Here is a 15,738-nt window from a genome sequence, read left to right as displayed (position 1 = left end):
TAGGTTTCCGTGCATAGCACGGGTTGGCGACTAGTTATGATAAACAGCATGCTGGCTACACCTAATAACTGAAATGGTATAGTATTTTTCTTGATTATTAAGCTTTGCCTCACCATTAATGATATCATTAACCAAATCCAAGAGCCTAGCTACAAACTCAAAAGCCTGGATTTGGCTAAAAGGACCTATTATTTGCATTCTAAAGTACCATGTTCACTTCTTTTCCCGACAACAGATCGGAGATCTTACTTTCTCAAGTCATACGTCTTTTGTTCAGCCAACAGTGTTCCGCTCTACTTATTATTACTTACTAGCGCCCTTCACTTCAACTCATATCCCACTGACCATAGATGAGGAAGTAGTCAATCGGCCAAGCTCTGGATTGAGAAGGTTTAAATCGGCTAAAAGGCATGCAATAACATGGAAGGAACTTGTAGACTGAAATACAGCAATTGGAATTAGGGACTGACATAAATTCTGTTCCATGGTAACGTTATGCTTTAAAATGGAAGCAAAGATTGTGCTTAGCGTTAGTGACAATAAGAAAGCACATAACCCAATGACGAGTGCCTTTTTTCCTGATTTTGTTACCATACTCAAATCCATTTCAACTCCAACGAGGAACATATAGAGAAGGCATGCGAAGTTCCCTAATGTTTTAATTAAATACAGATTTTTTCTGGGGTAGATCGTCGCAGCTAATGCACTGAATTTTCCAAGAATCGAAGGCCCCATTGCAATACCTGTCTGATCACATTCAAAACCATAAAGAATGAGATAAAATAAAAAGCAGGAATTAATAAGTTTATTTTTCCTGTTTATAGTTTCATCTTTCTCAAAGGCCATATATCACGTTATGATTGAATAACATGGAAAGGACAATATGATCATTGCGTTGCATAATTAGCATTACTCTAATATATATATATATATATATATATATATATCAAGAAATTGATGTGCATGGAAAAGTGTTGGGATTCACCGTTAAGTATCATTATTTATATGTTTATATTTCCTTCTTTTTTTTAAATGAGGGAGAAGGGAAATCAGGTAGTGTGTTGAATACATAAGTAAGAATGTAAAGCTTACCCACATCTGTGAAATAAAAGCAGTTTCACCTATTGGGGAAAGAACAAGTTGTATGAAGGCATTGATCAAGGCGGATATGGATAGTTGTGCGCAAAGGACTGGAACTTCGAAATCAAACGGATTATCATCAAAAAAGATCCCTCTACTTGATGGATTTTGTCGTGGCTCACAGACAGAGGTCACATTTGGCGAATCATACTGTACCATGTTCAAAACATGTAGAAGCTAAGGCCTCACTGGAAGAACAAAATTGAGAGAGAGACAGAGACAGAGACAGAGAGAAGTCAATATGTCATCCACGGTAGAGACAAACGTGAATAATTGGATGAGAAAATTTATCGACACGTGAACGGTGTGGGGTAGTCAAACCCTCTCCCCCTAATTCAACTTCAGTGTTTCACTTTATATTCTTCAAATTACAGCTACCAATTTATCATTTATCATTTATTTGTTGTTCCACAAATTATAGCCACCAATATATCAAAGATTCAAACTATAGCTACCAATTTATCATTTATTTGCTGTTCCACAAATTTTGTTATCCGAATGACTAGGAAGTTGGAACTTGCCAATGTGGTATTTTTGTTCACATTTTTTCTTTTTATTATTTGCTAAGAAGGATTTTGAAAATTCTAACTGTGTGAGGGATTATAAATGATTGAAATTTAAATAAGTTCTAGAAAAAATAATATAAAAAAACTTCGAATAATTCACAAAGCATTATGCCTAATAATTTGATATTTAAACAATAATAATAGGCTTCACAACAGAGGAGCCCTATTCATACCCCAATACAATTACAAGTCCTTTTAACGATTAATTTATCTCAGATCCCACAAACAACTACCATAAAATCCTAACAACAAACTACCTATCACCCTCGCCTATAATCGTACACTTGCGCCGTGAGAAGAAGAGAAGATGAGTGGATTTATATTTTATATTTGTGAAGGAAATAAAGGATGAGAATAAAGAACCCCTAGTTAATTTCTTCGTCCAGTGGCAATCCTTTGTTTTTGTTGTTGTAACACAAAAACAGAAGTTCTGCTATTGATGTCTGATGAGGCGAGCAAGTCTCCAATGATCCCCAACTCTGGGAATTCATTCCATTCTGCAAGCCCTGATGTCTGAGGTGACACTATGTTATGCCTTCTACCAACAATAATAAGATCATACTCATCCACCATAGACCGAACTATCAATGCTGTCTGAGGCCCATCTTTCACCAACTCCTCAATGTATATCACATATTCATCACCCACATTGTTAAGCTTCACATCCTTCAATATCTCAGAGTCGATCACTTTGTCCCAGCTACTAACATCTTCATTGCCGCCAGAGTCAACAAAGCGAATTACAGTCAGGCTGATGTTCGGGTCATTGGCCATGCGCTTGGCAAACATCAATGCCTCTCTATCATCACTTCCTCCTATGAAGATCATAGCAATAGAGTAGGATGCCTCTGATGAAACGGTTGAGTGGCTTAAACTGCCACGATCAACTAAGATCCCAACTGAGCAGGGGGCTAGTTCAAGAACACTGCAATTTAGAGTCCTTACTGTACTGTCCTCCGATTCAATAGACCCATCAATGGACCATTTTCGGTGGAATGGGAGTACTATGAGTGATGTGAGTTTGTCCAATGCAAGGGTGCATATGTCTTCATGCATGAACTTGGGTGGAGAGATTGCTGTGAAGACACTTACTGATACAGCATTCTCATTGTCTCGTTGAAAGCGATTGAAGGCAACAGTGACATTCTCCGAATAGGAAATGTTGGACACAGTCTTTTTCTGCATTTGGTGGGAAATAAAAATAGGGGAGGCTCGACCAATTAATTCGATAAGGTGAAGTGCATAAACACCGAGAGGGCTTTGTCTAGTTGGACATGACGCTTCAAGTAGCTTGATTACTGCAGCAACATTATCTGGCCTTTGAATACACACCAGGATTCGGAGCTCTGAATTGCGTTTGCAATGCAGAATATCCCTTACCTGGTAACCTGCATATTTCCTTGAAGGATCATAGAGGGACTTAACAAGGATTGGCACAATTACTGCTATCAATAGGATGCTAACACTCGTCACAGCGAACGTCTGGTCTGACATGGTCTGCACATAAATAATTGATTTTGGGATATCCATCAGTGTCCTTGTCAGAGAAAACAAATTATGTTTGTTTCCTACTGAAGATTGTATGCTAGAAAATGTATTGTACTCGATATATTATGATGTTCCCGAAGGAGCAATATTTCTTTAGTAACAGTTAATTTTGTGGCTTACATTCAAAAATTTTCCTAACCAAGACAAAGATAAACTCATCCAATTGGGAAAATAGAAGATTTACTATAATGCTTTGTTCATTTTCTTCATATGCTGCAAAGTGAGGAAGGAGAAAAGAAAAATAAAATAAAATCCAACAGCCATTGCTTTTTGTTCACTGATTCACTCTATAAAAAATTTTAAAAATTAGTCATAAATAAGAACCACCAGAAATTGACCCAACAAGAAACTGGTATATAGTAATTTCTTTTTCTAAGAAAAAACAGGAGATATATGGTCACCTCGTTGTCTCTGAAGACGGTGTAGCTAACAAGCTGAACGACACCTTTGCTGGTCAAAATAAGAGAGACTGTGAGCGCATCACTTAAGGGCATTTTGGAGTAATAAGGAGGAACCATGCACGCAGCGAGTTTGGTCACAAAAGTCACAATAATGAGACATGTGTAAAATGTCATTAAGCTGTCGAATTTGAAGAGTAAAGTCAGGTCTGTCCTCATTGCACATGTAGTTACAAAGAGTGGAAGAAACACTTCGGAAATGAAGCAGTTGAACTTGTTGACAATAGCAGATCCTAATGGGGGTCCATCTGGTACTGCCAAACCCAATATAAAAGGTCCAAAGAAAAAAGTCTGACCATAATAATCAGAAAGCAAACCGGAGACAAGCACCATAAACATTATGAAATGGATGTATGCGTCTTTAACGGGCCTGCCTTCTGGTGTTTGCCTGATCACCCAAAACATTGCCGGTCGAATTGCAAACACCATTGAAATAACATAAACAATGGTTGCTATTGAACCTATGATACCACTGACCACTGATTTCTCCTTGGCAAGTTTAGTCAATGTGGCAAGAGAGGTAAGGAACGTGCTAAACATGTCGCTGACCAATGCTGCAGATAGGCTTAATCGACCCAATTCAGAATTTAGGATTTTGAGGTCCTCAAGAAGGCTAGCAACAACCGGAAATGGAGTTACACAATGTACTGCTGTTACAAATGGAAGATTAGACGCTTCTTCTTCGGTTACCCAAATTCTTCTAAAGAACACTTGGAATGCCAAGCCAACTACCAAAGGCAATACTATGCATGCAATACCAGTAATCAAGGCTTTTCTTCCAGTTCTATTTATCATTCCCATATCCATTTTCACCCCAATCACAAATAAAAAGAGTGTGTAACCCAAGAAAGCCAACATACCAATTGTTTCCTGACTGTTCACCTCAAACAGAACATTTTTTAATATTTTGAGGCGGCCCAAGAGTGAAGGACTGAGGATTAAGCCAACCTGGTTCACATAAATCATGGTTATTCCTCAGTTAAAATAGCAGAAAACAAAAGTTATAAGAGTCTCTGATTCAACAATCTCATTTTATAAATGCAGAGACAAATAAGAGAAGTAGGCATAGATCAGGAAGTAGAAGAGAACACATACAATAAATTGTGAGGTGAACTTGGGGACTCCATAACGCTTAAGAATGTAATGGGCGAGTTGGGTCATGGCAAAAATCAGAATCATCTGCAGCTGAAGCAGTGGCAATGAATACGACACAGTCCCATAACGAAAGTAGTTCCACAGGCCTGGTGAATGTACCATGGAGGGTAACTCGGTACAATCTTTAATGGTGATGCTGTGATTTTGAGAAAATAATGTTACATTGTTGTCCCCTCTTTCCATGGTGGTATCTGCTTCTCTCGGTTTTTTCACCCAAAGAGAAAAAACTAGAAAGGGTGTTTAGGAAGTTTAAACTTAAAACTCCTTTGTAATTCAAGCAAAGTTGTGTCTTTTGTTTTTTTCGGTAGAATTCTGTCTATTTATGCCTGTACTCAGAATACACCAGACTCTATTGCCTGTTTTGGGACAAGTTTCCATAATGACACTAACCTCCTAGCATTGTCGGTTTAAGCAGTTCATGTTCTTGAAATGATCAAGATCCATAATCCGTCAACTTATTGTTATAATATGATGATGATAATGATTAACATTCACCATCTCATAATGGGTTTCACTTTCGTATAGTGCAAAGAGGTTGTGTTGTAACGACTAACGAATTCAAAAGTTGTTTAGGAAGTTGAAACTTCTTTGTAATGACAACCATGCAATCGAAATCCTGGACAACGGTATTGAGGATGTTTATACCTTTCTGTTATTTTCTATTGGGGTCAATCAGCCTGTTTGGTAACTGTTTAACCGTTTTCAAGTATTGCTATTTAAAATGATGTGAAAATTATGGTTTAAAATGTGTTGTGAAAATTCATGTTTAAAGTATTTATAATGCAAAAAATATGTTTAGTATCATGTGTCAAACAACATAATTTAAAATGTAAAAATATATATATAATTATGTGTTTTGTATGTGTTTTTTTTTTTTTTTTAAGTGATGAGATGTAATTTAAAAAGTGGGATTTACAATTTTTAAAAATATTTACAAAATTGTTATTGAACAATGTTATTTGAAAACTAAAAATTGGTAAAAAAAGTTTTCTAAATTCAGTGTTCAAACACCCTAAAATGTAACTCAAATACTCTTAAATGAAATCCCCTACCAAACGCGTTTTTTTTCCCCCCATAGTTTGCAGTGTTTAAACACTAAAAACTGTTGTTTGGAATCACTTATCAAACAAGCCCTAAGTGTTTGTTATTGTTGTTGAATTTTTATTTTAATCTTTTTCTTTTTTGATAATTCTATTGTTGGGGTGAAATAATTTAAACCATAAATATCTCAATTGGAAACACTAGAGGTCTTAATTGAGTTAAAAAGGCATTTGACAACGTTTGCAATATCCGTTAGTTGTTTCTTGTTAATGCCATATTAGTACTTGCTTTTAGGCGAATTTTTTTCCCTAAACTCAAGTGAAAGAGTCAAATCAAACCAACCCTACAGTTACAATTATTTGTTAATGCAGAGATTATAGATTATAAATCATAGAAAAATCAACCATATTAGAAGAAATTAAGATAATATTATTTTATTACATATTTTTCTACAAGTGCAATATACTTTTATGTGAGATAGTGGTGCTCTAGGAATTCGTTAAGGGGTCATTCAAATTCATGTTGAAAATGTTAACAATAACCATTTTGTAAATAATATTTTCTTATTTCATCATGATCATTAGGATGATAAGATGAGTTCTTTTCTCGTAACTCGTGCTTTAAAGGAAGATTTTTCAAGTCAACATGAATTCTCTTAAAATATGAATATTGGATAGGGGATAAATCTTGCGATATACACGATTTTCTTATCATAAATTTTTTTCATAGTACTAGCAAGAGAATAAATGATACACTATAAGTTACTAAGATTAATTATTGTTCTCATAAATTTTTTTCATATTACTAGCAAGAGAATAAATATTAATTATTATTACTAAGATTAATTATTATTGTTAATTGAACTTTAGTTATTATTTCTTATAATAATTTAATTTATTATTTACTAACCACAGACCCACGCGATATGTGGGAATTATTAATGATCATTTTATGGCATTTTTTTAAGTAAAAATTTATAATAATAATTCGTTAAGAATCATTTTGTGAATCACCAAAAAGGAAATTCTTACCACATTAGTTAATAAACTAATCAAATATATATAACATAACTTATTAAATTATTCAAAAAAAAATTTGTCAAAAAATCATTTAAATCAGCCATCAAATATATGACATACCCAAGAAACTTCATAATTAAATAGTGAAGAGTAAACATGGTTTTACAAAATCAAAGAATTTGATTTGACATAATAAGAATAAAAATAAAAAAAAGAAGTAGAAAAATAAAAAGAAGACAAATCTTCGTGTAAAATTTTGTGCGGTTGAATATTACTCTCATTCTTGTAGACTCCATGTTATGGTCTATTGATTTGTTCATATATATATATATATATATATAGATGTGTAAGAATGTAACTATTATTTAAATGATTATTGTGACTTATTGATATTAAGTAATAGAAAAAATAATTAAAACCTAAACTTTTTTCCCCTAATATAATAGAGGAGGAGACAATTGATTGTAATTTAAAGTAATTAAAACAATATAGAACATACTCATGTAGTCATACATTTTTATTACCTAGGCAAACAAAGAGTCATTCTTATATTCCCCCCAAAAAGTCATTCTTATAGTATTTGATAACTTTTATATTCAATGAACCGTTTCAAATAGGACTTTGATTATTATTATTACTATTATTAAAGTCACAAAATTTTTAGATAGTTTATTCTATTTTGGCAAAGATGATGTGGATAATGAAAATAAAGGTTATTTGTAATATAAGTATATTATATGTCTTGTCATTTTTTGGTGCGATGCATCCCAATATGAAGTATACCTTCAAATCTTGGTTCTTTATTTGAACTTGTGAAATCTAGGAGGTAAAAATTAAAAAATTTAAAAAATTAAATAAAAAATGAAAGTTCAAATAGTGTAAAAACACCCTTGAACGATTAGACCCCCAAATTACAACTTAACCAATTCAAGCATTATGTCAAACAACTAGTGTGCGGAAAATTAACATAAGCTATAATATGGAATTGGAAAAACTATCTAAGCCAAATTAAAAACACAACCCACAGCTGATAATAAAAGGCAAAGATAAAAGGGAAGGAAGATGCAAACACAAAGACAACACACGATGTGTTATCGAAGAGGAAACTGAAGCCCTCGGCGTAAAACCTCTCCGCCGCCCTCCAAGCGGTAAATAATCCACTAGAAAATATAGTTGGGATACATGGACAGCAATAGACCCTCCAAGCCTAATCTACCCAGTGCACCTAAGCCCTCCAAGCTTCTTGCTCCAACGAGGTTGCGCCAAACCTTTTTCTTTTCTAGCTTCCCGGATTCCGCTACTAGACCGTAGCATCAACCAATGTAGATTGGTTCCTTCCTAACTGCTTCCCAAAAATCCAAACAGCCCTCTCACAGTGATGAATATGGTGAGAACAAGGTTTGGTAAAATGCCTCTCAAGGATTTGACAATGGAGAGAAAGAGAGTTGAGGAATTTGAAGAGACTCTAATGTATAGATTGTGGGTAAATCAATCTTGTTTTTCTTTAGGGTTTCTCTCTTAAAATTCTCTCTGAAATGTCTCTTTCTTTTGTGGGTATAAGGAGTATTTATACTAGAGTAAGAGAGGAATGTGAAATGTCAGGATTTACAAAACAGGGGTGGCTCGCGGCTTGACCTCGCGACTTGACTGAGTCGCGAGATCCAGTCGCGAGATAACCGTATGGCCAGTTGTCCTGTTTTGTCCTGTAGTGCTCCAGCTAGCATAACTGTTCACCTTCTGGCATGCTTGGCACGTGTTCTGCGTCTGGCGGCTTGCAGCCGCAAGTCACCCACGAGGCCAAGCCGCGAGTCTCTGTTTTCTTGCACACTCTTGAGCAAACTTCACTCTATCTCACTCACTACCCTTACAACAAACCCACCTAAATACAGCTGAAATACAAGCAAATTTGGCACGGAATAAAGCCAATAAAATGGTTGATTAAATTCAACCTTACAAAAAAAATAAAAAATAAAAAACACCTGCAACTGCTATAACATGTTAATAGAGAAGGGGATAATGTGTCAAAATTATTGATATTATTTTTATAATCTTCATTGCTACAATAAATCCAATGAAATACACCTTTGGAATTTTTCATAAGATTGAAAACCTATTTATTAATGAAGTTTACTAACATAATAGTATGTTCTTTTTATTTTTTTTCTTCTACATGAACATGACCATCTTTGATTTTTTTTTAATTCTTCTTATAGTCATTTTATTAAACACATGGAAACATAGAATTACAAATATTGAGATTACCTTTAGTATTGAAACAGAGAGCAAACCATTTTGCCTAGCAACAATTATTTGTAAAAGATACATAAAAATAAAAACTCATAATACTCCAATATATAAAACATGCTTGACATACCATATGGTTTTAAGGAACATATCGATATCTCCACTCAAGATTATTGCTCTGAAATAAGCTCTTTTTTGTCAAGAGCTAAATCCAAAACCATTCATCTTCTAGTTTAGATAGACAGGACATCTAATGGTTTATATTATCTCTTTGATTTTGTCTCTTCGATTTTATAGTGGTGGTGGTGGTGGAAACTAAATAAGAATGCCAAAGGGAATTTAAGCTAAAGGAGAAAATGAGGGAAAACTTATTGGAGATGTTATGGAGATGTTGAAGAACATTTCATTATGCCTAGCTAGCTTCACCCCAAGGTTTGAGAGTTATGTCAGTCATATCCCTCCATCCAAGGATCTCACCCAAAGCACTCGTACAGTGTGGGTGAAGAAGGGTACTCATACATGATCATTCACTATGCCTATGCATTAATACTTCAAACGTATTAGGGTTATAGTTTCATGCATCATGACATATGCAATCTTCTTGTGTTAGTGCTTCTGTTTTAAGCATGTTTCTTTTATAAGTCTTTGTTTGTTTATCTTGTTTTTTCATCTTACTTTATTGCTTTGTTTTTGGAGTGTGTTAAAAATTCAAAAACCCATAAAAAGTGAAAAATCTCAAAAGTTTGATCGCTTGTGTTGTGTATATCACATGTTGAGTTTGGCCTAATACCTCCGTATTAATGGCGTAGTGCATTTACGAGTTTAGCTTGTTATGTATGCACAATTTTTAAGTGTGAGAGACATCTAGAACTCTACGTTCGATTGTTGTAAATAGATCTTCAAGCATGTCATGAATGATTGGTCAATGGTCTTGCTTGATCTTGATACATACGTAGATTTGTGCCTATATATCTCCTCACGGCCAACTCCAAGGGGCTAAAGTTCGACGTAGAACTTTTTGGTTGTTAAGTTATAGCAGCACTGAGCAACATCCAACAACTCCAGTTCTTCTAGTTTGCACTAAAGTGCCTTAAGTAGCCCTCGAGGAGTTCGTTTATTCTTTCCATCTGAGCTTTCAAAGATATACCTACCATAGGTATCTTACCATCAGATACCGACAGTCATCTTCCAACATTACCGACCCTTAAATATCGGGTTTTCATCAATTTCACACAAGATAAATGATAGGCCAAAAACGTATTAACCCCTTGTGATAAATTAACCAATTAATTAGCCAAGTGAATTAATTAAGTTAATTAACATGCAATACACGTGGTAGCACAAAAAAATTACCAACTAAGTTAAATGCAGCGGAAAATAAATTTGACACAGGTGATTTGTTTACGAATGAGGAAAACCAACCCCACCGGGTGAATTTAAGGCCATCACTCCCGAGAATCCACTATCATCAAAACAAGCGGTTACAAGTAAAGGAATTCTAGTACCTTATACCAACCTACAGTTGAACCCTTATCACAATACCCAATTGGACTTGTTCTATAGTGACAATCTCTCCTTTTAATGCACGACTCCCAGTACATGACTAAACAATCTGATGCGTGAATCCCAATACGTGGCTTACTCCTTTGCACGAATCTAAGTACATGACTGATAGGCCACAAATTGAATGACCCCATGTAATAGAAATTAATTAATTAATTAGTCAAGTTATTAATTAATCAATTTATCATGCAACACGTGGTAGCACAAATAAATCACCAATAAACTAATTATGCAGCGGAAAATAAATAACACGGTGATTTGTTTATGAATAGGGAAAACCTAACGGCAAAAACCTCACCGGGTAATTTTCAGGTCACCACTTCCGAAACTCCACTATTATCACAACAAGCGATTACAAGTAAAGGAATCTCAAGTACCTTACCAACCTACAATTGAACCCTTACCCCAATACCCAATTAGACTTGTCCTGTAGTGACAGTTTCCCTTTCAATGCACGACTCCCAAGTACGTGACTAACCAATTGTGCAGATCCCAGTACGCGACTTCAATCACCAACTAAGAAAGTTATTGGTTGCAAAGTTCTTCAGTTCATCCACACAATGAAGATCAAGAAGATGCTTGGTCACAAAACCCTACGATGCACATACACAGCAACTTCTTCAAGAGAAAGAGATGAACTAGGGCAAGAACTTCGTCTCCAGTCACAATTTGCTTGAACAGAGTTTGCTCAAAACTTGTGCAACTTGTGAACTCTTTGACAGCCCTTAAACTGATCATTTTATATGTCTAGGGTTAGGAGAAAAGAAAGCCCAAAGACACATTCACGGATCCCAAGAAAATCATATTGAAATTCTGAAAATCTTAAACCTCGACAGATAGCAGGTATCGAGTAGCTGTCGAGTAGGTGTCGAGCACACTGAATGTAGAACAGCTTCCTTAAGCTCGATAGATGCAGCTGTCGAGCTTTAATGATTTTGCACTTTGAACTTGTTTTCTTAAACAGACTTGAAGGCTTCAATACTTGATCTTGAAACAAGGTTTCTTGAAGTATTTAAACACATCCTAAATCTACCCAAATACAAGTAAAGTGCGTTTTGTCAAAGGATAAGCCAATTACATAAAATCATGACATATGTTCTTAACATGTGAAACACATATGTCCTAACAATCTCCCCCTTTGGCAATCCGTGACAAAACCACAACAAACAAATGAATATATGAGAGAAGTTATAAATCACTCAACTCATATTCACTTGTTGAATACAATAAAATCTATCCTAACACAAACTCTTGAAAAACTTTGCAAGAAGAGAGTTTATGGCAAGTAGACTTTGACAACCTGTATTTCTGAAACACTTTTAAACAAAACTCATCAAGGCATCTTTGTGTGAAACAGAAATAATAGATTGCATACAAGTATAAGAAACATGTGTATAAAAGGAGAAAAGAAACAACACATTAAGGAGTAGGTGAAAGAAAAACATACATCAATATAAAGAAATAGATAAGTACAATGTATGTCTATAAATGGTCATAAGACCTCATGTACAAGAGTAATGTATCTAAAAGAAAGAAAAGAAAAGATATATACTATCCTCACTACATCCTTCAAAATATATCAACACTCCTCCTAACAAAACGGTCCTATACTAACTCTCCCCCTAAGATAGACTACTCTCATACCAAAACCACTCCCCCTTTTTGTCACGAATGACAAAGGGTAAGAGTGTCAAATAAACATCTCATCGATAGAGCTAGCATCTCCATCAGCATCATCGTCATCACCATCATCATCATCCTCATCCTCAGAATCAGAAGCCACGGGAAAAGGTGGTGAAGGAGTAGCCTCAGGAGCAAAACCATCCATGGACGCCTGTCGCTGTGCAATACGACCGACGCAAACGTTCACCTGATACAACTCCGTAGAGAGAGTATCTAGGCGAGCATCCATGCGTTGCAGCTGCGCCATGATGTCTCCTAAAGTCACATCGCCCGAAGAAGAGGGAGGAGTGGATGTGGATGGAGCTGAATGGGATGGAGCTGAATGGGAGGAAGGAGCTACTAAATCCGACTGCCGCAACCAAAGCTGGGCCTTGCTACGTTAACGATAGCATAATCTATGGCACATGACGGTAAATTAGTCAGAAGAGGGAAAATGAACGGAAAAATGGTGTAAGATCCTCGTGATAGTGGAAGGAAAGATGAGCTTATCACGGGACACCGAATCTAGATGAACATCTATAATAGACAAAATGAAATAAGAAGGAAAGTCTTTGGTAAGATGCTGAAGAAGCGATAACAAAAATCGAGCACGAGGCTCTGTGATGGAGTTATAGTGAGAGAGGGGATGCAAAACAAAAGTCATCATCATGTTCATGAATCTAGGACCTTTAACAAAAGGTCGACATGGTGTAAACAGACGCTCACCCCAAGTAGTAGGGCGCTCACAGAAAGCAGACATGAGCTCATCCTTGGACACAGTCCTCAAACGCTCACAACTAGGATAATCAGGAAACTCTATCCTAGGGACTCAAAGCACATCCGTAACAAGTTACGGTGTGATAGGAATGCGCATATCTTGAACGCGAGTAAAGAAAAGAGGTACTGAATGATCAATCCCATGCATGTTGGAGTAAAACTCCTGGATAAGCACGAGAGGACAGGTGACCGGGACGTCACACAGTGACTCCCATCCCCTACTGTGAATGACAGAGGGAAGGTCGGTGTTGGCAAAATTCGTGAAAATGACTTGGCGTTCCGAATGAATGCCTCGTCTAGAAAAGTTCTCCGAAAATGCTTTAAAGGCATCATCATCACAGAACCGGATATGAGATAAAGTAGGATCAGATGATGAAGAAGCACCAGAATGAAGAGGATTCGGGGCTGGAGTGGATTTACGCTTAGGTGCCATAGACACGACTAACGTAAACTAACAGAGAGGGAGAGAAAGAATGACAATCAGAAAAGTCCCAAGCAGTTTCAAATATATCAAGTATATTGAAAAGAAGTACATATGCATGGGAAATGCATGGGAAATGCATGAACATGTGACATGCAACAGAAATTGCATCATAGGCTCAGCCCAATCCAAACCTATCAGCACACAAACATATAGCACACTTCTAAATGCATGACAATATCATTATAATGCTAATGTGATGCAACGTATGAGGTTTTAAACTCATTTCAGTGAAAACTCATCCCAAAATTTCAATAAAAACTCACCAATTTTGAAAAACCCCAAAAATTTTCAAAAACCCCAAAACCTAGGTTTCAAAACATGAAATGCATGAATGAAAAAGGATTAGAAGCTTACCAAGTAAAGAAAAACTTGAAAAAGCTTGAGAAATCCTTGAGGAACAATTTTGGAGTGAGATGAGAGTGTTTTGGGAGAGAAAACAAAGAAGTATCGAGAGAGAGATCGAAGAAAATGATTTCTGGATCGCGCAGAGGCCTTATATAAAGCAGCCAGTAAATCTCGACAGATGCAGGTATCGAAAGGTATCAAGGGATCTGTCGAGGAGGTGTCGAGAAAATGCTCGTCGATAGCTGAGGTGTCGAGGAGGTATCGAGGAACAACACATCAGAATCAAGAACAGAAGCTCAATCGATCCACTAGGTATCGAGAAGATGTCGAGGATGCAGACCCAATCTTAATCAATCCACCAGGTATCAAGGTGCTGGCGAGATTGCGATAAGAAAAAGTTTAGGAAGCTCAACAGATAGCTAGCTATCGAGTAGGTGTCGAGCCGCTTTTAAAAGCAGTTTTTCAAGATGTGAAAAAGACAGACATGAATGCAATCCAACATGCAACTCAACCAATGATCCAATCAACATATTAAGCTTTCAAAATCATCTCTCAAATAAAATTTAAGCACATGGATCTTCAAAAACACACACACACTAAATAAGTCTAACCAATTTTATATTTCAAAAACAAGTCAAGACAGTTTTAGTGAGCATACATTAATACATGTAAAACCTTGTGATGGCCAAATCACATTGTACTTGCACATGTATCAAGAATAACCAAGAATATTGCGTATTATGTGTGAAAAACATCGCAAGATTGCATAAGTGTATGCATGTTATGACAATTTGAGATATGAGAGAATCACTTTAACTCACACACAATCATAACTGCTTGATGGGGACTATCACCTTTGAGGTACACCCTATAACTCCCACATCTCCTAAAATACACGCTTGCAATCATATTTAAAGCATTTTTTATCTTTTTGCTTTTGATTTTTCTTTACATATTTTTCTGTTAAGCATATCATGCACGGACTTATTAGAGAGAAAAAAGAAATACCCAATGATATTTGACATTCTAATTTTGTTATGCCTAAGCACACAACTGTCATTGACACTGCACTTTTGCTATGCCGAAGCATATAGGTGTCATATTATGATTGGCAGGCAACAGTAGTGAAATGGTTATTTATACCTTTCTCTCAGGATTTTTTAGTCCTTCTCGTCAAAAAGAGTGATATGAGTGTTAAGTTTAAAAGACAACTTAATCGTACTCATCACAAACACGAGCCACAAAACTCACTTGCTTAGTTGTACATAGAAATACTCATCTAAGCTACAAATGATACAAAGTTTAGAAGACTTTGTTTCAATGGCCATCCAAGGTACACAAGTACCAAAGTACAATAAAACACACACTGCTTTTGTAGTTTTCTAATTTTTCAATTTTTTTTTTATATCAAAAAAAAATAAACAAAACTGAAAACAAACAAACAAAAACATGTTAAACAAACAACATGAAAGCATGAAAGAAATATGCATATGCATGAAGGCATGATAGAAGGGTGCAGATGCATGAAAGCATGATTCCAAAAGCTGATAAGAAATTAAGCAAAGAGAGTCCTACTTTAGATAGAAAGAATTAAAGTAGAGGACAAACAGAAAAGACAATTAAGTATTAGGATCATTTATCAACCACACAGCACGAGTCTTTGGCCGTGAAGATGAAAAGGCACGTGTCCTAGTACGACTACTAGAGGACATAGAGGAATTAGAATTCCCCTAAAA

The 15,738-nt window shown here is 35.8% G+C and overlaps 1 protein-coding gene across 1 annotated transcript; it reads right to left on the bottom strand.

Annotated features, from left to right (window-relative positions):
• Positions 1-2,075: 2,075 nt before the first annotated feature.
• LOC126693465 (cation/H(+) antiporter 4-like) lies at positions 2,076-5,050 on the bottom strand. Its single transcript, XM_050389480.1, has 3 exons — positions 4,808-5,050; positions 3,656-4,660; positions 2,076-3,203 (listed from the first exon to the last, which is right to left on the bottom strand). Exons 1-3 carry the CDS (start codon positions 5,048-5,050, stop codon positions 2,076-2,078), a joined length of 2,376 nt encoding a protein of 791 aa, XP_050245437.1.
• Positions 5,051-15,738: the final 10,688 nt, after the last annotated feature.

Source organism: Quercus robur, chromosome 1, assembly GCF_932294415.1.
Source record: "Quercus robur chromosome 1, dhQueRobu3.1, whole genome shotgun sequence".
Classification (NCBI taxonomy): Eukaryota; Viridiplantae; Streptophyta; class Magnoliopsida; order Fagales; family Fagaceae; genus Quercus; species Quercus robur.
Note: the sequence above shows the minus strand (reverse complement) of the source record. Positions and strands in the feature narration are given on the sequence as shown.

Coding starts and splice junctions, on each gene's coding strand:
- LOC126693465 (XM_050389480.1), bottom strand. CDS start 5,050: ATGGAAAGAGGGGACAACAATGTAACATTATTTTCTCAAAATCACAGC. Junction 4,661..4,807: donor AGTTCACCTCACAATTTATT/GTATGTGTTCTC, acceptor TATGTGAACCAG/GTTGGCTTAATCCTCAGTCC. Junction 3,204..3,655: donor CCGTCTTCAGAGACAACGAG/GTGACCATATAT, acceptor ATTTATGTGCAG/ACCATGTCAGACCAGACGTT.